At 38.5% G+C, this 23,307-nt stretch overlaps 1 protein-coding gene across 3 annotated transcripts in view; it reads left to right on the top strand.

Moving 5' to 3' along the window:
- Nucleotides 1-23,307, top strand: part of PLCE1 (phospholipase C epsilon 1) — a 287,768-nt gene that overhangs the window by 223,276 nt on the left and 41,185 nt on the right. For all 3 annotated transcript variants that reach the window (XM_039871703.1, XM_039871701.1, XM_039871702.1), the window contains exons 12-20: nucleotides 2,595-2,717; nucleotides 2,803-2,939; nucleotides 4,791-5,029; nucleotides 6,557-6,618; nucleotides 6,701-6,866; nucleotides 9,752-9,859; nucleotides 11,005-11,121; nucleotides 13,140-13,298; nucleotides 21,706-21,835. In XM_039871703.1, the coding sequence (XP_039727637.1) occupies nucleotides 2,595-2,717; nucleotides 2,803-2,939; nucleotides 4,791-5,029; nucleotides 6,557-6,618; nucleotides 6,701-6,866; nucleotides 9,752-9,859; nucleotides 11,005-11,121; nucleotides 13,140-13,298; nucleotides 21,706-21,835 (1,241 nt within the window). The remainder of the gene's footprint in view (nucleotides 1-2,594; nucleotides 2,718-2,802; nucleotides 2,940-4,790; nucleotides 5,030-6,556; nucleotides 6,619-6,700; nucleotides 6,867-9,751; nucleotides 9,860-11,004; nucleotides 11,122-13,139; nucleotides 13,299-21,705; nucleotides 21,836-23,307) is intronic.

The following is a 23,307-nucleotide window of genomic DNA, read 5'->3' as shown; positions in this document are numbered from 1 at the left end:
TTAACATGGTAAAACAGAAGGACGCTCCACATTATTTAAGTGGTGTAGGAAGGCGTCTTCTTCCAGTGTTCTGTGGAAAGACTCTCTCTAATTTTGATTTAACAATTACTTTGAAAACTGAAAAACCGCTAATTTTTTAATGCTCCTAATTTTCCTGATTTTAAACTCTTTTCTTCTCATGTTACTGGAATTGCTCCTAATTATTTGACACAGCAACCTTTCGAAGGTCAGGAGTAGCCCAGTTGCGATTCTCTAAATCTGCACTATCCAAAATAGTAGCCACTAGCAGAGGAGGCGGAGGGACTGGGAGTGGTGGGTGGCTATTTAAATTCAAATTTAAATTAGTTAAAATGAAAAGAAATTGAAAATTCAGTTCCTTAGTCTCACTAATCACATTAAAAGTGTCTCAGAGCCACAGTGGCTGGTGACTACTGTACTGAACAATGCAGATACAGAACTTTTCTATCACTGCAGAAAGTTCTGTTGGATAGCACTGCCCTACATGAAGAATAAATTGAGTTTTAAAGTAAGCTCCTTGCCCCTTGGCTTATGGGTGAAATATATTTAATGCTCTTCTCATATATAAAATATACATGCCTAGAATATATTACGGCAAGTTAGATATGTTTAGATAATTCTAAAGCTGGTGTTACAGTAAATTATTTTATAAGGTCCATGCAAATTACAGATTTAAAACAGCATCTACCCTCTCAGAAAAAATAGTATTAAAACGAAAGCCTTCCAAAAGAATCAGAATGCCACACCATCTCTCTGAACCCCACACTAACGTTTAATAAAGGCAGAGGTTACAGACAGAGCCAAAATAAAGCAGGCACACTACTTTATCAGAGGAGTGGGAAGAGGAAATGGTTCTGTGCAGGCATTAGCTTTAGAGACATTAATTACACACATCGTCTGTCTGTCTGTCTATCTGTCTCTCTCTCTCTCTCTCTCTCTCTCTAAGAACCCTACAGGAAATTATCTTTTAAAGGGAAACATTCATTCACAGTGAGAATAATGAACATAATTTATCCTTTATACATTCAAATTTCTATACTTGGTGAAACCGAGTCAAGGGTGCATGGGAATTCTTTGCATCACATTTGCAATTTCTCTGTAAGTTTAGGTGTGTGACACAATTAAAAGCTACAAAGAATCAGATTTCTTTACATTATATTTCAGCTTATACAGTTTCCCAGGTAAATAAAATAGCCAGGTAACTAGGATTGAATAGACTTTCCCTTTATTTCAATCACTCATGAGCAGGAAAAGGAAGGACAGAATGAGGGAGGAAAATCATTTCAGAGAGGGGGAAGTAGAGAAAGTAATGTGTCTGATGCAAGACCACAGAGCCCCACAAGAGGACAGGGGCCAGAGCCCAGTATTCTCAGAAAGAAAACACAGGGCAGGAAGAGAAAAACCATCCCGAATGCTCTTCAAAGGGAAAGCGAGACTGAGCCCTAGGAGGGAAAGAGTAGAGTTCCCTGAAGTCAGAAGCGCCTACAGACAATGGCTGAACCCGGAAGTAGAAGGAAGGAAGACAAGGAATACTTATTTAAATGCACATGATAGGCCACTTTATCTGAGCTTTTCCCTCTTCCTGAACCTCTACCCTCTGTGTCCCACACCACGAGGAGGATCAACAACCTGTGCCTACACAGTATAGAAATCTGTCCTTTTGTAATACTCTTTCTTTAATGGAGATGACCTTCAGATGTCAACACAAAATAATCTTCCATGAATAAATAGCAGGATTGAGGGTAAACAGGCTATTCGTTACAATGTTCTCCTACTTTCTTATATATTTGAAACATTTCTAATGTGAAAAATAAAAAACAAAAACAAAAAATGAAAGAAAAAAAGATTCCGTTCATTGATTTGACTAAAAACCCGCCAAAACATTTCTCATACTATTCTAACAGGGAACTAGTGTAAAAAATAAAAAAATGTTGTGAAACAGCCAGGCTGAATTTTCGATCTGGTTGACTGATACTTTTATATTGAATAGATACAGCCTTGGCAGGTGCAAACATAATCCGAGGCAGAGTTGGCTTCTTTCCATTCTAACATTTTTCTGACTCACATTTTCCATTAGCATTGAAAGCTTTTCCCTGTTTTCATCTCAGAACTAGTTAAAAAAGGAAAAAGAAGACAGTGATACATTCAAGACTTTCTTCTTAAGTGTGTTTCTATAATTCAGAATATAGGAAAGAATATACATAACTTCCCATAGGTTAGGATTGAGTAATTTGGGGCTCTTTTTTAAAATGACTTTTCTTCAAAAACACTTTACCTTTTTTCCTCATTGACCTGTGGTTCAAAGAACTGTTTTGATTAGTACAGGCATTTTAACCTCAGTCTTGTGCCCTCATTAAATAGGCTGTAAACATGAAGTGCTTTCAATGTATAATTTCTTTCTTCTCACATAATATAGATTAATTTTGAAAGAAATAAAGAGAGTGTGGAAAATAGTTTCCACCTTAAATCATTTGCAATACATCTTTTTGCTCATATTGCTAATCAGAGAATGCCTGTTGGGGTGAATGACAAAATTGGCTCTGATTTTGCCCATTAAGGCCATATCTTTGTTGCAGTGCTTGGAGCAGCAGCAGCTGGCATGGGCGGATCAAAGGAGGAATGAAAGGCTTTCAGAGTTTCATGGTTTCAGACAGTAACATGAGTTTTGTTGAATTTGTTGAGCTGTTCAAATCATTCAGGTATGACATGACTTCTTCTTACCCTTTGTCAGCCCCACATTTTAATAACAGTACTAAATGCGAGATCTTTTCATCCCTCGCCCAGTGTAAGGAGCAGAAAGGACCTCAAGGATCTCTTTGACCTCTATGCCGTGCCCTGCAACCGAGCGGGCTCTGAGTCGGCCCCACTCTACACCAATCTAACCATTGATGAAAACACCAGCGGTCTTCAGCCTGACCTAGGTTTGTGGAACAATTTAATCTTTCCCTTTGAGACCTTTTTATCAAAAAACAAGGTTAGAGATTCAATCATACAAACCTTCAACCTGTCCTACATGGTGTGCTGCTACCTGGAACATGGTGAAATGTGTAGACAGTTATTTCAAGGTGTCGTTGGCATTCAGAACAAGAAAATTAATCATTTGGAGGTCCATCCATGTATTCCAGGACGTTAACCAACAGAGACCTCCAGTCATTCTGACAGCCCAAAACCCTTTCCCGTCTATTTCCATTTCCAAATGTCCACTGGGTGTGTGGTGCATACTAGCTGTGAACCGCCAGTCTCCTCCCTGCCTACAGGCCATGCGTGCTGCACCCCACAGGGGGAGTTCTCTGCCCTTTAACAAGGAGAATTTTGGTGACCCCAGGAAAATACTCTGAGCATCCAGGACATTTTTCCTAACATGTAAACCAGAATGTCTGGTTCTTCTGTCCCACTCGTCACCACCACCATTACCACCACCATTCATGCATTTTAAAGCCTATTATTTTTATCTTCTGTTCTTGCTGGAAACTATAAACACAAGAAAAAAACAAAAACAAAAAAGCTGACCTCTTTCATGTATTTGCTTTTCAATTATTTAAAACCTGTATTGTCCTTAAGCTAAAAATATTAACCTTTTTCAACTTTAGTCATAAAACATGCATAATTATGGATTATACATCCTATGGGCTTTGACATAAGTATAATGACATGTATCCACCATTACAGTATTATATGGAAGAGTCTCACTATCCTAAAATTTCCCTGTGCTCCACCTTTTCATTCTTCCCACCCTCCTTCGGAACCCCTGGTGACTCTTGATCTTCTTATTGTCTCAATAGTATTGCCCTTTCCAGGATGTCATATAGTTGGAATCATACAGTATGTAGCCTTTTCAGGTTGGCTTTTTTCACTTAGCAATATAGATTTAAGATTCCTCCATGTCTTTTCATGGCTTGATACCTCATTTCTTTTCATAGCTGAATAGCATTCCATTGTATGGATGTATGTAAACAGTTTATCAATTCACCTATGGAAGGACATCTTGGTAGTTTCCAGGGTTTTGTAATAAAGCTGCTGTAAATATTTGTAGGTTTTTGCATGAGCATAAGTTTTCAACTCATGGGTAAACACCTAGGAACACAATTGCTGGATCATATGATAAGTCTCTGTTTAGCTCCGTATGAAACTGCTAGAGTATCTTACAAAGTGGCTAGAATTTAAATGACCGGTCATACCAAAGCCGGTGCCAGTGCGGAGCAACTGGAACACTGCTGATAAGAATATAAAATGGTCTAGCCACTTCGGAAGAGAGTCTGGCAGTTTCTTACAAAACTAAACATACTTTTGCCATATGATCCAGCAACTGCATTCCTTGATATTTACTCAAATGAATTGAAAACTTATGTTCACGCAGAAACCTGCACACAAATGTTTAAAGTTATACTTTTAAAGTACAGAAAAACTAATTTTAGGGGTACATCTTCTGTCTTTGCAAACATAAAAATGTTGTAGTTATTCTCAAAAACCAAAGTCCAAATTTAGCCTAAAATCCCCAATTAAATGTACATTTAGTTCCCATCTAATACCTACGCTCATGGGCTTTAAAGGTCATCAATTTCTCATAGTTTCTTTTATTTATTCATTTATTCATTTTTTTATTCCTTCTACTATGTGAAGCCAGGAATAAACACTAAATTTGGTGGCTTGTTTAGACAGATTAATGAAGAGTTTCTCTAGCTTACTAATGCCACAACACCATTATCTCTAAAATGAACTTTGTGGAAGATACTGGCTAGCTTGTTCATGTTCTTTGGATGGTTCTGTTTCAGATTTGTTGACCAGAAATGTCTCGGATTTGGGGTTGTTCATTAAAAGTAAACAGCAACTGTCAGACAACCAGAGGCAGATCTCTGATGCCATTGCTGCTGCAAGTATCGTGACGAATGGTACTGGGGTCGAGAGCACATCCCTGGGTGTATTTGGGGTTGGAATACTCCAGCTCAATGACTTTCTAGTGAATTGCCAAGGAGAACACTGTACTTACGATGAAACCCTCAGCATCATCCAGGTATGTACCTGTTTCCTGTGCACACATATGTGTAAAGCCTCTGACCATTCTAATTCTTTCTACTGAATATTTATTTTTTCTATACTTCTTTCCACAGACTCTAAGCCTGGGGCAGAAATAGAGGGTTTTTCCAGAATATCCATGATATATGTGTACTTCTTGAATATATAATTAACATAGGTCTCAAGCCTTCCCTTATTCAGTGACTATTATAAGAAATCAGTACATGATTCCTTCTCATTGTTCTAGCACATGCAATAGAATTGGTAGTCTGGTTTACAACTTCTCTAATCATATAACAAATATTTGTTAGCTCCTACTATGGGCCTGGCTCTGTTCCAGGACCTGAGAATATAGTAGTAAATCAGATCAAGTTCTGGCCCTCAACGCAGCTTACATTTGGGTGTGTGAGGCAGACAGTAAACAAATAAAGATATAATGTAATTTCAGGTAATAATGGGTTCTGAAAAAATATTGAGCAGAGTAGGGGGATGGAGTGGTGCGGGAGAACTAAGAAGACTAAGCAGAAGCCACTCTGAGGAGGTGACACCTGGGCTGAATGCATAAAGGCATTGAAGGTCTGGGGAAAGAACATTTCAGACAGTAAACGGGAAGCTCAAAGTCTGAGGCAGGAGCGAGGTCAGGGTTTATGAGGGAAAAAAGACTGTGTAATGGTAGCCACATAAGCTAGAGGGACAACGGTCGACCTGTTTTCAGACAGGTAAGCAGAGGCCGAACCATCTAGGCATTTTAGGCCGTGGTACAGAGTTTGACTTTAGCCCATGAGAAATGGGAGCTAATGGAAATTTTTGAACAAGGGAGTAATATGATTTGATTCATGTTTGTAAGAGATCGCCATGGGCTCACCAGAGAATAAACTGCTAGGGAAGGAGTGGAAGCAGAAAGACTGGTAGGAAGCTTTGACAGTAATCCAGGGAAGATGCGGTGATGGCTTCAACTAGAGGGCAGCAGGAGATAGTGGGGTGAGACAGTTCATTGTGGCTATCACATGCAGCAGAATTAGTCTGTTTTCAATCTCCCTTGTCAATTGATTGGTATTCAGTGGATTAGCTCTCCAGCAATTGGATTTGATCACTGAAAATGTTTAAAATGTAAGATTATTTTCACATGCTGAGTGTACCATATAATATTACTGAGTACAAGCACTATACTAAATGTTCTATGAGAATAATCTCATTTCGCCAACTCTGTGGTAGCTGCTATTAATATCCCCATTTTCACCTGGATAAACTGATATAATTTGTTTTCATATAAATCAGCCTTATTCTTTTCTCTTGCTCTCCTTTTTTCTCTTAAATAAATATGCTTCATATAATAAACTCACTTATAATAAATATTTTCTTTTGGACTAAAAAACTACTTCTTACCACTACATAACTAAATAAGTTCAAATATTTGGTTTAGACATTTCCTGATGAAAACAGAACAGCTATAAAAAATGATGTGGTGGTTTTTCTCCCCTTAGTTTCTTTTACCTAAATAACACTCTTTTTGTATCCCTGGCAGAAGTTTGAGCCCAGCATTAGTATGTGTCATCAAGGCCTAATGTCATTTGAAGGATTTGCAAGGTAACTTTTAAAATATCTTTTGCCCATCACTTAAGAGTATATATTCTTCCAACACAGTCCTAAGAAAATTTGTTTCCTCTAGGTTTCTGATGGATAAAGATAACTTTGCCTCGAAAAATGATGAATCACAGGAGAACGTTAGAGAATTGCAGCTGCCCCTCTCCTACTATTACATTGAATCTTCACACAATACCTACCTCACAGGCCATCAGCTCAAAGGCGAATCCTCAGTAGAACTCTACAGCCAGGTACTGAGAATTCCATTTCGAATGTGGTTTTCATTAAGCCTTATTTACATAACCCCCAAAGTCACAAAAACCTGACCCCAGACTCCTGTGAAGAACTTATGAACCTACTACATGTGAAATGTGAGGAAACGTGATGTGTGGGCTGCCTTATGTACAGTTGTTTTCTTTACTTCTTTTTGTTTTTTTCCTTCCTATCTATGCTTAACCTTTATTCTGGGCAACCAAAAAAAAAAGTATTTGCTTGAGACTCATAGCTTTTAGATCCTAGTTAGTCTGACTTATTCCTACTAAAATTAGATTTTCCCATGGGAAAATATCTAATCATTTCCCTAAATGCTAAATAAATCAATATATTGTGATGAGAAAGCATAGTAGAAAATGCAGCTTTCTGTGAAGTTATTCCCAAAGTATCGTTTGTTTTGCTTTGCAGTTGTTAGGTAATCAATCCATCCCTATAGTAACCAACTTAAGAAAAAAAAGTCCGCACAGACTGTAGGCACACTGCCCCTGTAACTTAATTCCTGGGGATGTCCTGGGGAACTCAGTAGGTCTCTGGACAAGAAAAAACACATCCTTTCGACCTAAACATCCAACTCTCAATGACCTGTGTGTCAGTTGCCTCTCTGCTATATTCTCTGCATCTCCCTAGTCTATGCTGTCTGTTTCTGAACTCTGACAAGACAAGATAATCAGGAAGGAGCTAAGTGTGTGATGGGAGGGGTCGAGGGGCAGGGTTCCAAGTGTGAAAATTATAATCGTATTGCTTATACAAATCTAGCAGACTTGAGGTTCCTTTGTTCTCCAAATTAGTCTATATATTCCTTAAAGCATGGGTCTTACTTCTGTCCCAAAGTTTATCTAGTATAAAATATGTTTTAAATTCTAAAATCTAATATACTTTTATTATGAAATAAAGCTGTCCTTAGAGAATGATTTTCAAAATAGGAGTGCTCATCTTCTGACAGTGAGATAAGCATGCCTTAGAGTGAAAAGGGTCTCATAACCTGTTGCCACTGCAGCTGAAGTCCTGCTCTTTTATGTGCTTTATGTATTGGCCCTGCTTTTGCACAGATTCCAAAGTTTAAAAAGTTTGAAACCCATTGTTCTAGGGAAGAAAAATGGAGGGGGTGGTGGAGGGAGGGAGGGGGAGAGAGAGAGAGAGAATTTGTCTCAAGAAAATAAACAACAACCAGTGTCCTCTAATTTTTATTTCTACTTCAGAGTTTTTGTTTTAACTTCTTAATATTACACAAGTAGAGATTGTCACAGTTTTTGAATAAGCAAAAAGAAGTGCTCAGATAGACTCACAGACGTGATTAAACCCAGTATGACTGTCTCTTTAATTTTATTTCTTACCACTCACCTCTCTCCCTCAGCCTGTCTAATTACCTCCTAACATTACTCTATGGAGCAAAAGAAAAGAGAAAAAGCCCTGTTCTCATCTGGAATTTTTAGCTGTGGTTTTCCTTTTCTATCCATATATGGAAGCCTTAAGGTCATGCAGACTTTGATTAAGATCTTTAGTCTGTTCACGCTGAAAAACCATCTCATCTGCTGCCAATTGGTGAATGATCTTCCCAGTGTGGCAGGCTCGCTACAGAGATGAAGCAGCTGTCACATTACACAATTTTCAGCCCAAAGCAACATACCTCTAGAAGCTCTATCTGCTGGAAGGGGCTGATAGCTTTAGGATTCTAGGTCACAGAATCAGTTTTACCTGGGAAGACTGGTCATCCAGGAGCACTGAGTACTGCTTACTGGGCAATGGGAAGAATATAGCAAGTATTTCATACAACAATACTAGAAGAAGAGGGATTCCACTATCCGAGTTTTGTTGTAGCAACTCTTGTGACCGCTGGCCCCCAGTATTGAATTACTGTCACAGAGTAATAGTTACATGGCTTCTTAAATCAGTGGATTGGCCCATTCACAGATATATCTTCCTCTTGATACGATTGGCCCTCCACAGATATATCTTGCTTTGGGTTACCCTTTCAATACGTGGTAATCTTTTATGGTAATCTTTTAAGATAGTCTTCAGATAGATTCAATGGAGAAAGAGGCTTCAAGCAAAGTTACAGAGCTACAACTCAGGCAAGTGTGTCAGGAGCTCTGCTTCCAACTGTAGATCCAGGATAGCAAATAGGTATCATCTCATCTGATTCCTTGGTAGTTTCCTGGAGCACTTTGCTAAAGAAGTTGGGAAATAACTTATCAAAGCTTAGGGAACAAGTACACTGTGATTGATTACTGATATCTGCTAAGGGTGTGGGAGAGGCGAGTTCATAATTACTTGCCATCTCTGCTCTACATAGCATTTTAAGATTAGACAGCAAGGCAGATCTTTGATAAATTACTTGCTTCTACTCTTCTTTCATGTTACATGTTCATAGCAAATGTTTTAGCCAGTGGCAAGTGGCAGAATTTTGATCTAAATCTGGAGGAGATTTTATCCTGATTGGTTTCATTTAATGTTTGGACAATTAAGGAATCAGTGGCCTCATTCCCTTTGGTCTATGGCATCACCTCCACTGACATCTGCCCAGATAGAGCACTGGCCTGGCTCTCTCATTTTAGCATGTACCATGTACATATAAGTCCCCTGAGGAACCAAAGTTGCTGGGAAAATGGTCAAATATTTTTGCTATCAAATTTTACTTTCCAGTGATATTAAGCTCTGGTAAGCACTCTTTCCATCTTAATCTGTTCTACCCCTACCCCACCCCTGATTAATTGTGGCCTTTGGCCAAAATGCAATACATATTTAGATCTTATGTTCTTGGCTTTAGTCCTCAATTTGAACACTGATATGTAGAATCACATGCTGGGTTTAAGGCTTTATCTCCATTTGCTCATCGGAGTGGATTCCTTCACTGATCACACAGGTTCTCTTGCAAGGCTGCAGGAGCATAGAGTTGGACTGCTGGGATGGAGATGATGGGATGCCCATCATTTACCATGGACACACACTGACAACCAAGATCCCCTTCAAGGTAATACTTTCTTTACCTCCCTTCCAAGGTAATAACTTTCTTTAAATCAAACCACAAAGAGTCATTATCTTTATTTGTCATTTAAATCAGTGACTCTACCAAATTATACCTTAGGTGGGGGTAGGGGGAACTTGTTATCCTAGTTCTGAAGAGTTCCCAAAATCGTTTACAGTGTTGCATAGGGTGTACAGGCATATTTGTTTTTTCTGGGAGTTGATCTAGAACTCTCAGATTGTCATTCAACCGAAGTTTAGTAACCATTACCTTAAATTAGTTTTCAGGTAATACTGTTGATGCAAATTTTATATCATAGGATGATATATAAAAGGCAGCGCCTATTCTCTTGCTAGATCATTTGTCTTGGTATCCCCTTGACAAAGGCCAACATCATGTGTTAAGAGACGATTAGATAATTAACATTATAAAGTAATGAGAATTGGTTCCACCTGGAGAGTTGATCACCCAGGAAGACTGATCTCATTGGATTGTTGTTTCAAATTCTAGGTAGTTTATTAGTTTATTATGCAGTTACTATCCCCATATAGAAGGGCCTTTGGCTGTGTAACATCATTTTTCTCTGAACTGTGGCTGGCCTGGGAAAGAATATTATTACTTCTGTCTTATATGCGGAAATGATGTCTAAAATGAATTTTTTTCTTTAATTTTCCTATTCAGCTCTCTTAAAACTCTTGTACTCTATATCGAGAGGAGGAGGAGTTGATAACTGTGTTTACATGCACACATAAATATATGTGATAGATGTCTTATTACCCCACGTAGATTATAAACTCCTTGAGAACAGGAAAGTGTCTGTGCCTCACTATTTTTGATGCTGTAACTAAAACAGTGTCTTTTACCTACAGTATACTCAATGTACATGTATTGGTTTGTTAAATTCAGCATACTGATAGCTCTTCTTCATAGTATGTGAACAAAAATCTATCTGAACAGCTTAATGTCTTTATGGAAAATAGCTTTACCTTCTTGCTTAATTTGAAAATACATTTGAAAAGATAAAAGTCACTTTGGTCAGAGTCTTATGAAAACAACATTCCAGTGCTTGCTCTGGCTATAAGTACCTTGCCTTCTGACACCCGGTACAGATATCTAGTGAGATACTTAATGAGCTGTTTTGGCTCTTATAGGAAGTGGTTGAAGCCATTGATCGCAGTGCCTTCATCAACTCTGACCTGCCAATCATCATATCAATTGAGAACCACTGTTCATTGCCTCAGCAACGAAAAATGGCCGAAATTTTTAAGGTAAGCTTTTAGCTAAGAGGCAGAATGGTATCTTGGCCTTTGTCTTGAGATTGTTGAGTTTTATATGGGCCCACCGTGGACCACACCACAGCTAGACCTGAGCCGTGAAGCACATACAGTTAAGGTCCCTTAGACCTGAGAAATGGGGGTGCCCTGGGAGCTTGGACTCTCTCCTTGACAGTCTGCCTTTTCAGCTGGAGCAATAGAAGCACTGTTCTGTAGTCTCCTGACCATTTCCAGAAAGTCTTAGGAAATAAGGAGAGACCAACTCTCCAGTGCTTCTGTAACCACAAATCAGAGATGCCAGGATGTTACCTGTCGGTTTTTGGAAAAGCTGAAAATATCTCGGGGCAAATAAGTCAAATCTTCTTGTGGCCCACACCACAGGTAAATTGACAAATTGCTGAGAGTGGCCAAAACAGTTGCTATGTTAACACCCAGCCCTTCCTTATACAAAGAAACTATAATGCAGGTAGATTTGGGGGCAGATATTCCCATATACTTCCCCCTTCCTCCACTGGTAGAGGCCTTTGTGGAAACACAGATCTCAAGGGGAGGGAGGGACATGGCCAGCGGGAAATGTCCCCAGATACTAATGCCAGCAAAACTAATTAGCCTTTCCTTTGCCATCATTTATAGTAATGGTCTCTAAACTTAATTGTATACTCCTAACAGTAAAAACTATTGCTTGTATTCCTACTGTGCGTTTACTGACTTATTTCTAAATTATATATATCCTACTTATTAATATATTTTATACATTAATTAAAACATGCAAAAGTAGACTATAAAAGAGAATTATATAAATGTGATGAAGTAAAAAGTAATTTTTAATACTATTATTTATTAATAGTAGAAAAAACCTTGCTCATAAAAAATTTTAAGTAAATTTATTATCTAAATTTTTAATGACAGTAATATGATCAAATATGCTTCATTATGTTTGAAATTTTTGGTTTAAACTTTGTGATCAATGACTTAGATGTCTGGTTTAATAGTTTATTATTTCTGTATTTGGTCTTAATAGCTACAGTAGCTAATAAAGATACCTTACAAATATACATGTATCCAGATGGAAAAGGGGTGTTAGTAGGTGCACTTGCCAAATTATGGTATTCATTTCTCAATTCCATTAATGATGCAAAGGTTTTTGTTGATATTTGGCTAGAAAAGTGGTGTATTTCCTGGTATCAATCAGTTTTTCTCAGAAACTTATTGAGAAGGTATTATCTTTTAACAGGTGAGTCCAAATGCCACTAAAACTCTTCATTTGGATGATTTTTTTAACCCGTAGAAAATCTAAGTTTCTTAAATGTACATATATGAGTTTTTATCATAACACACAGTTTCCTACAACAAAATCACATCATGATAGCAATGTGTTTAGACGTGTGTTTTTGAAAAGCTCTTTCCAGAACACAAATTTGTCTAAAACGCAATGACTTACTCAATATTTAAACACTACCCTTATCATATAGAAACAGATTAAACGTAATTTTTATCATCGTTGTCATCATCATTATCATCTGGTAACAGTGAAGTACTATAAACAGAAGAAATCAGAAATTTTAGGACACTTTTTTAAAAAGAAAAATACAAAACTTAGAAATACTCTTGTAACTACTTTTTTTATGATATAAAGTGTGAATTCTATATAATATAAAAGATTTTCATAGTTACTCTTGTCTCATTATGAAATATTTTCAAGAAAAGACTTCCTTTTATGAAATTAACCACAGTGGTGACATTCTGTAGCACCCAAACTGCAATCATCTCAATAAACTGGTAGCAAACACAGATGTGAGGGACCCACTGTTGGTCCCTCTGCATCAGGAGATTCACCGTTGTCACTCAGAGACCTTCATGAACAGCTTTCTGGGAGGAGGAGGGACACAACTTATTTCCTATTTCCTCTTCCTAGGATTTTTAAAACAATTCAACTGGGCTGAAATTTCCAGTTGAATAATTCAAGTATAGATAAAAGGCATTGATTATGCTTTTTCTTTTATTCCCTTTAGACTGTGTTTGGAGAAAAACTGGTGACTAAATTCTTATTTGAGAGTGACTTCTCAGATGATCCAATGCTTCCCTCGCCTGACCAACTTAGAAGGAAAGTGCTTCTTAAAAATAAGAAGCTAAAGGCCCATCAGACGCCGGTGGATATCTTAAAGCAAAAGGTACTGTCCTCCTGTTAAAGAGGTTGTGGGTGTGCTGTGTGCCCAGAACAAAGAAATTGATATCATTCTAAGCTTTCAGATGACCTGCTGGGAAATCGGTTTTTGAAGGCTGAATTTCTTTGAATGATACATTTGATTTTTGACTTTCCATTTTATAGACCAATAAATATTCTCACCCTATTCACCAAAAGTTTTATTTTTGTGAAATTGATTTCCCATGTAGAATGTGCCTCTGTTATTCCATTTATTCTGAGCGGGACAGTGTGTGACTCGTCTCTGGACCTGGGTTTTACAACTGTCAGTCCCACAGTGGGTACTATAGTTCACTACAGGAAGACCTTCCTATAGGGAGAGCACTTGGGAGCCAGGTTATGAGTCTCAAGGCCAGTAGTGGAACTCCATAGCAGCAGCCCTGCGGCTCCAGCACGGAAGTTGGCGTTATGTATCACTGTGGTTTATGGACGCTAAGGCACTGCCATGCCTGCCTCGCCCTGTGGAGACCTTCATGCCAAGCACCATAAACCCACCTGTATAAAATGGCCCTCAGATCAAGGACCCCTGAAAACATTTGGGTCCAGGACCACTGGGTTCATATGCCAGGTTGCACTTACTCATACCACAGAATGACAGCTGCTGAAACTCTTGGACCTGTTTAGGAGGGCACTGTTGGCCGTAAAATACCACTTCTGAAACTTAGAGCACCACGAGTTGCTACACTAACCTCAGCACCCCCCAGGGGTAGAATGGAGCAGCTGCAGCAGCAAGACAGTGTGAAGCCAAAACTAGATTGTGTCCTATAGGTTTTACTGTCTCTGTGCACCATCACCGTCAAGCCTCCAGGTCCTACTCCAGTCCTGCTTTAGTGGTTCCCAGAAAACAGAAACTTCAGCAAGATTCTATGAGTCTGACAAATTTGGAACCTTTGTCCTAAATCATTAATAAAAATGACATCTCGAATTGAGTCAAGTATTCAGTTTGACCTAGTTGAGTAGTCAATTTGAAGCAGTCATCAAACCTAAAAGCTCTAGTTTGTAGAACTCACAGGTAGGGCCTGAGTTTAAAGAAAAATGACATACAGCATGATGTCGGAGAAGGAGCATTAGGCAGGGAGCTGAGATACCAGGTACTAGCCTCTGGCCCTGTCACAAACCCACTGTATGACCCTGGGCCAGCCGGTCTTAATGGGCCTCCATTTCTTCATCTGTAAAATGGGAACGTTATGGTAACTAGCGTCAGAGTACCCTTCCAACACTAAAATCTCACAAAATCTCTCCCAAGATGAATCATGACACTCCTGTCAGAATTGCAGACCAGTCTGTAAACATTTTATTAGCCCACTTCTGAGGCTCTATTTCTAATATTTCTTGCCATTCTAGAACATTACTGCTTCTCTGAGGGGCCCCTTGGAGCATCCTGTCCTCTGCTGTTCTAATAAGTATCAGGGAGTTCTCAGACTATACAGCTCACCCGCAGCGGGGTTCCACGTGGCCCAAAGTCCAGGCTGAGTTAGGGGCTTACATTATATCAACTGGTAACCTCAGTGATTCAGCAAAAGCCTGATTGCTTCAGATGCCCTCAGGGTGGTGGGAAGGAGGCTGGGGCCACAGGCTTCGTCATCTTTAGATTTGCCCTTCTGAGCAGATATTTATGGAAAGGACCCCAAACCAGTCTGGCTAGGCAGATGCCTACTGATCGGGTTTGCCCTACAAGAGCAGCTCAGAATACCGCGGATCTTCCAGACCTATGGTCTTCAAACTTTTTTGCTTGAGTACCCCTTAAATTTTTTTTAAGAAACTGTGTACCTCTCTCATACATTTTTCCTCATATATTTTTAAGGTAACATTAACAATTTTGTCACAAGTTTAATTACGAAGGATATGTTTTCAGACATATTATATCTCATACATAAATATGTAATACATAAGTTACATACAAGTATAATGTACAAAAACAGCCTTCATTGTCAAGTAAAATTAGCTTAGTCAGCCAGACTTTTATTTGGTCAGAAAAAGTCTGACTTTATTTTTTTAATTGAAATAAACATGATATTATCATTTCTGTGATGACCATCTCACTTTTTAATTTTAATTCTAAAATGGCTGGACAGAGAAAAGAAGGAAGAGAAGGGAAGAAAGGCAGGAAGGGAGGGAAGGAGGGAGCGGAGGGGGGAGAGAGGAAGAGAGAAATAGAAATAGAAGAAAGAAAGGAAAGGAGGGAGGGAGGGAGGAAGGGAAGGAAGGAAGGAGGAAGATAATAGATAAGGCATGGAACCTTGTATATGCTTCGGACCTAGATGAAATACGATGCTCCCTCCTTTAGTTTCTCAAGACTCTTCTCAAGAGTTCCACATTATCAAATGTCCCTTTTGCTGTCTTGGGTGGTTTCTCACCTCATCTCATGCATCATAATAAGGTTATTGGTTGATAAGTGAGAATTGTATTTCCTTTTGTAAAGTAGGAGAAGAGCAGTTATGAAAAGAAATTGAGAAGGGAGAACTAGCCAACCGTAAGTTTATTCTCAAGCAGGCTTATTTTCTTAAAAGTACACATAGATGTTAAAAATCTCAAATCTAGAAATTGATTTTTTTTAAATATATGAGCCTGCATATCTCTAGAAGTCTTTGCATTCCCCGGAGGTACACATTACCCAATTTGAAGATCATACACAGCTCTATACCAAGAATGACAAAATCAGCCACCCTCAGGGGCCAAGCAAGAAACATTAATATGAGGAGCCAGCTGGATACTGTGTATGACAGTTGGAAGCGAAGACAGGAGTGGAGCATCCATGCCCTCATAAATAAACAGCTCTAAATAAATTATTTTTCAAACACTGTACCAACCAAACAAGTCTAGACTAGAGGTGAAGTTGGCCCTGAGGGCCACCAGGGTGAGATCTCTGCTAGATCTGTGTTCTCAAAGCTGTTCCAGAAGGCCTGGCATTTACTTGGGTTCCAGAGGCCATGAGACCTAAGCTGATAGGCTTTGTTATGAAGTTATTTGACCACACTTGACCCTTGAACAACACAGGTTTGAACTAAGTGGGTCCACTTCTATGCAGATTTTTTTCAGTAAATACTGTTAATGTATTTTCTCTTTTGAGTTTCTTAACAATTTCATTTCTCTAGCTTACATTATTGTTAAAATATAGTCTATAATAATCTAACGTGCAAAATTTGTGTTAATCAGCTGTTTATGTTATCAGTAAGGCTTCCAGTCAACAGTAGGCTATTAGTAGTTAAGTTCTTGGAAAGTCAAAAGTTGTACATGGATTTTTGACTGTGTGGGGGAGGGTGCTGGCGCCCATAAACTCCCACGTTGTTCAAGGGTCAACTGTGCAATGTTAGTATGTGTTCTCTGATGCCTGGTCCGCCTCAAATACTGTATTAGCAACTGACTACCCAGCATTGGGGGCTCTTTCTAATATAACACCGTTCCTCCATGCTGTTTTCTTTATCCAGCATCTACTACCCACTCCTCATCGCCCAGCTGTTCTGTGCATACCTCTGCGATCTTCATGATGTGTTTGAATGTTCTTGGAGCTGTTCTTGGAGCTATTGCCTTTCCCATTCTTCACACAGTCATTTGCAGTTACTTTATGCAGCTTCCATTCCACTAATGAATAGATCGTGTTGTTACAGAAGTCTTCTTTATGTTGAGCCCAAATCTTCCTTCCTGTTCCTCCTACTCTTTGGCAGTACTTCTTCCCACTGCAGCTGCACAGACTCATTGCATATCTAGAAAGCTAGCATGCATCTCCCCACCAGCTTTTCTCTTCTCCAAGCTAAATGTTCTTGTTGTGTCAACTGTCCCTCACAGGATGTGGCTGTTAAGACTCTTCACTTGCCAGTAAGAATATTTGGGGTATTCCTAAATTCGTGAGTATTCTTGAATTTGTTAATGTTCAAACATGATTTCCAGAACTAAGTCAATGCTCCAAATAGGGTCTGACAGCATGAGGAGAGTGAAACCATAGACTCTTAATTTAAACTTTATACCTCAATTAATGCAGCCTAGGACAGTTCTGCCTTTTAAAATTCTTTAATGCACAACAAGGTCATATTGAGTTTGTAGAAAACAAAAGGAGTTCAGTTATTTTCACAGGGACTGTTCTTATGCCTAGTCTCGCCATTTTTTCCAGGTTTACAATTAATTTTAACCTTTCATGTGCAGGAGCCTCACATTTATTTCTGTTAAATTCACTCTTCTTGGTGTTGTATGCTATTGCAGCATACAAGGTTCTTTGTGAATTTTGACACCTGTCATCCACTGTATTGGCAGTTTTTCAAATTGTGTTTTCATCTCAAGGTGCCCTGAAGACAGATCGCCAAGTATAGAGGGCCATGGCCCTTCTTACAGAACCTCCTGGAGTTCACTGCTCATTGCCCCTGTTTGATGCTCTCCTTTCTTGCAGCCCACATTTCTCCAGAGTCTGCTTCAACTTCTTTATTTATAGAGTAGAAAACTGAGACCTAGCTATTTACGTGACTTTCTCAAAGCCAACCAGCTCATAGTGGCAGAGCTAGGATTCAGACACAGGTCTTCAGGAAAGACCTTTCAAACATAACACAGAAGTTAGAATACATTGATGAGAATCACTGAGGCACTTATAGATTCTTAGGTACCAAATCTGCCCAACTAAATCGGAATTTCCAAAAGGAAGGCCTAATAATCCGTTTATTTAAAAATAATTTTTATCATCCCGAAAATTTAGAAACACTGCTTATCTGTTATTTCCCACAAATTGAGTTACCTTATCCAAAAAGCCTAAAGAGAGTACTGTGTGGGAGATTTGTTTTTAGTAAACTCATGCTAACTCTTGCTTTCTGTGTCTCACAACCAACCTGTTAATACTCCATTCTGAAATTTTGTCAGGTAACTTGACAGTTCCTACCATATAATTTCTACAACTTAACTCTTCCACCTTTTGTAAAAATGGGCAATGTAATCCCATTTCCACTTTTTTTTTTTTTATTAAGTTTATCGGGGTAACATTGGTTAATACAATTATATAATTTTCAGGAGTACATTATAATTTATCATCTGTATATTCTATTGTGTTTACCACCTAAAGTCTAGTTTCCTTCAGCCACCATATATTTGATCCCCTTTACCCATTTTACTCTTCCCTACCCCTTATATTTGACCCCTTTTAACCATCTACCTACCCTCCCTCCCCCACTCCCTACCCTCTGATAACCATTAGTCTGTAGTCCATGTCCATGAGTCTCTGTTTGTCCTGTTCATTTGTTGCTTTTAGGTTTATATCCCACATATAAGTGATATCATGTGATTTTCAACTTTTTCTGTCAGGCTTATTTCGCTTAGCATGATTATCTCAAGGTCCAACCATGTTGTTGCAAATGGCAGTATTTCATCTCTTCTTATTGATGAGTAATATTCCATTGTATATATGTACCACAGCTTCTTTATCCAGTCATCTATCATAGGACACTTGGTTTGCTTCCATGTCCTGGCCACTGTGAATAATGCTGCTGTGAACATCGGTGTGCCATTTCCAGTTTTTTAAGACTACTTCCAACCCTGCCCCTAATCCCCTAATTTCCCAGGGAGTATTGACAATCATATCTGTGAGGCCTTTTAGTTGTCTGGCAGGTCGTGTGTCTGGACCTTGTGATCTTTGTTCACACCAGACTGGGTGAATGAATGCCTAGAGCTCCAATGCACTCAGACCCAGTCCCTAATTTAGAAGGCCTGGGTCATTTCCATACAAGGAACTCACCCTCAGAGTACAATTTCTAAGCCAAGCCCTCCGTCTGCCTCAAGCTCTCACTGAGGCTCTTACTGAGGCCTCTTAACTAAACTTCACCAGATCCCCAGCATTCTGATCTTGTCTCCTAAACTCTAGCCCCCTAGACTCGGTTCATACTAGATGAACAGGCACTGTGCTAGGCGTTGGGGGAACAGAGCAGGATAAGACATGACTCCTACCAAGACCCATCTGAGCCAGTCTCCTCGTCTGACCCCTTACTCTAACTCCCTGACCTATATCTGAATTGCTTTTATTCAAGGACTGAGGTCCTGTTTTTCTGCCTCAGAATAAGTAGGATATTGCAAAGAATAATGGTGTCAATTACTGGTTATTCATTTGGCCATATCTCTCATTCTTCCTGCACTAGTGCAAATATTTGAGTGTCTAAGAGTTCTTGGCACTCACTCTCTGACGTTTGCTAGTCCGTGGGTCTTTGAATGGCAGCACTCCTGCAACACAGTTCTCACATTTTTCTGCCTGCGGACTCTTTGCATCATTATTCTCAGCGCTTGGCTCTACTTCGAATGTTTGCTGCATCAAGACCCTTCTCTTTCCATGACAAATAGACTTGCCTTTGTGGCTCACTTGTGCCTAGAGCAGATTTCCCAAAGTTCTGAAGGACACTTAATCTTATGAGACTCTCTGAAAGAAAAGATTTTTAAATTCTCTGATTAAATAAGGATGGGAAATTCTGCGCTGAACATCTTTGATGAGTCATGGTGCCCTTTATCATATTAAATGAAGGCTACGTGAAGCTCTGTAGTAGGAATGTGTTTCAGTCTGCTTAAGCTGATGTTTCCAAACTTCCATTGTGTTCTCTGGTTACTGTAATTGTCAGTATTTATATAACAGCTATTAACACCCATGGAGCAAGTGTTCCATAAAACCCACTTTGAGAAATTCCAGCGAAGACAATGTTCAGTGGATACAGATATAGACATAGCCTAAACTGTATCTTCCTTATGTATACATTTTTATTATAAAGGTAATATAACGACATTTCAAGAAGTTCAGGGAAGAGAGAATTATTTTTAAATATACATAATTCCAAGGCCAAAAACAACCTGTATTAAGGGATTCTTAACCTTGGTAATATCCATAGATAGAATTCAGGGGGTCAGTGAACATAGATGAAAAAAAAAATTAAATCTTCATTTTCACTAACTTCTAGCTGAAATGTAGCATTTCCTCTGATTGTAAATGTAGGGAATAAAACACAGTAACGTTAGCAGTACCTATGTCTCTGTCACCAGAGGAAATCACAGATTTTCCATGTTACATCACAGTTATTAATATCTCCAAGAATTATTTATGCTCATCACTATTTCAAAAACGTTACTTGACCTATAAAAATTACATATGTTTTACTGTGTTAATAAAGAAACATATATTCCTATTACAAAAAATTGTTATTTCAACAATTGGTAGCTATATTCACCATTCTTCTTTTCCTTTGTAATCTCATGTATTTGATTTTATGCATTAAAAAATATTATTCTGAGATGGGATCCTACCTCACTAGACTGCCAGAGGGATCTATACCACAAAAACAGGTCAAGAATCCTGCTGTATTGACATTTAATATCTAGCCTTTTTTTGCATGTCATATTATATCATTACAATCATTATAGACAGAGATATATACTGATCAAAGGATATAGAATTATATATATACAGATACATGTATATATGTATGTATTTACATGTATAAATAGTATATACACACAATTTTATGTCCTTTGTTCAATAAATATAATCATAATTATTTTTTCACATCTCATTCTCTCAAGCGGATATACCATAGTGTACTGACCCCATTCCTCAATTGTTGGACTTTTAAATTGTTTCCTATTTTTAATTTATAAAAATAATGTTTTCTGTATTTCAGATATTTCCTTATGCTAGGTTCCCAGGCCTATATTTATTCTTGTGTCCTGTGATGTCCCCTCATAGTAATTCTAGTCAAATGTAGAGGCTCATGACCTCCCTAGCAGCACACATCAAGTTTTTGGAAGTTTTTAAGCCTATCTTGTTAATCTGATTGATGATTATTCAGATAAAGTCTGTTGAAAAAAACTTTATTTAAACCAACTATTCATTAGTTCCCTTTATCCATAGGGAGTCTAACATTGTTCTCAAGGTCAGAGGCCTTTAGATACCTTTTTTTATTAAGTTTATCAGAGTAACATCGGTTAATACAATTATATAATTTTCAGGTGTACATTATAATTTGACATCTATATTAGATATTATTTTAAGAAAGAAAAAGAAAAACAGTTTCTTAGCAGAGATTTACTTTTTTAAAATTGGTAGGCTGATTTACTTTCTCATTGGAGATTGGTGGTGGTTCTTTGAAGCACCGAGCTTTCTCCTGGAGAGTTTGCCCTGGGGAACTGGGATTCCTTGTCATTTTTCCTAAAAGCTCCAGGATTCCTCCTATAGGGATGTTAACATTCACCCAAAGATTAACTTTATACTTCAAATGAATTTAATTAGATTTTTGTTTTCTTTCTCAAAAGAATCAAAATAGGATAAGCCACTTTTAATGACTGTGGTAAGCACGAGATGGTCATTTCGCAAGTTAACAATGGAAGTTCTCTAGCATCCGCAGTCTTTAATTATTGATATCTTACAGGCTCATCAGTTAGCATCCATGCAAGCTCAGGCTTATAATGGTGGGAATGCCAACCTCCCACCTGCTAATAACGAGGAGGAGGAAGATGAAGAAGATGAATATGATTATGACTACGAATCCCTCTCTGATGGTAAGAGAAACAGAACCCTATGCTGTGCGCAGGGAAGTGCCTCGATGATTTTCTGTTGGGTTTTTTTTGGGGGGGTGGGGAGCGGGGGGTTTCCAGAAATAAGTCTGGCACTCCATAGACCAACATTACAGATCGTTGTAATATTGTCCAAGAGTTTCTGAATCCCATCACTTAGCAAGGGATCTGTTAGCTACAATAGCTGCCACTCAAGGAAAGAAGAGGGAGCAGTGGGAAGCAACACAGGGGGCTTTCCTAAGTGGGTTTCTAGCAGAGATTTACTTTTTTAAAATAGGTGGGCTGATTTACTTTCTCATTGGGGATTGATGGCGGTTCTCTGAAGCATCGAGCTTTCTCCTGGAGAATTTGCCCTGGGGAACTGGGATTCCTTGTCAAATACAGAAGCAGTTCAATTCCAGCAGCGAAACCTCATTCTCACCCTTTCAGTTTCTGGAGTGGCCAATGCTCTTGGCAAGAATTATAGACTGTGGCTGAATCTTTGTTGTCTCCTGTGCCACCTGCAGGGGGCAGCATCACATTTCTGTACTCAGCTTCTCCTTCTCATAGCTTTCGCTCCTACTTTCTAGGACTATGAAAAGAAGCATCATTTCCCTACCCTTCTTCTCACATCACTAAGCCAACCAGACATTTCATTCTGGCCCCACCAAAGGGACAAAAACATGGGCAATGGCTAATGGTACAATATATGAAAAGTCACATGAATGACATTATCTAGAGATTACTAGTGAAGGATTCTTCTTACATGAGAATTAGGTTTCAGGTGTGTTTTGTTTGCACTAAATTAGCATCATTTATTACATATTGCAAAATGTTTCCTTAGGTACCATTGCCAATGGTTGACTTTCATTTTGGCAACTTTTTTTTTTTAAGTATAGCTAAGATTTATTTAGCACTTTCTTTTTTTTGACATCTCTATTATAAATAAAACAGATACAGAAAATTACACAGAAATGCACAGATTAATGATGCACTTGATGCAACACCTACTCGGGTTTAGAAATAAAACTTTCCAGCTATTCTAGAAGCTCCTGCATGTAACACCTTTCAGTCTCAACAGTCAGTCCTCCTCCTCCCCAAAGTAACCACTCTCCTGACTCTATAATAATCACTTCTGTGTATCTGTTATAGTTTTATCAAGAAAGTGTGTATCCCTAGACGATGTAATTTTATCTTACCTGTTTTTAAAAATTTGTCTTTAATATCTCTCTTAATCTGCAATTTCCTCCTCTGTCCTTTTCACAGATTATATGTGGAAGAACCTGAGGCATTTGATCTGAAGTTTTTCATAGTCCAGATTTTTCACTTTGACACTTTCTTTATTCTTCTGTATTCCCTACAAATTGACAGCTGTATCCAGACACTTAATGAGGCTTGTGTTTGATCCCTTTTGCAAGTGAGGGAATTTCAATCTCCATTTCATCTATTCACATATCTTTATTGTATCTAAAATTGTC

Source organism: Pteropus medius, unplaced genomic scaffold (genome assembly GCF_902729225.1).
Source record: "Pteropus medius unplaced genomic scaffold, Ma_sr-lr_union100, whole genome shotgun sequence".
NCBI lineage: Eukaryota > Metazoa > Chordata > Mammalia > Chiroptera > Pteropodidae > Pteropus > Pteropus medius.
The sequence above is the reverse complement of the archived record's forward strand: the minus strand, read 5'-3'. Positions and strand labels throughout refer to the sequence as shown.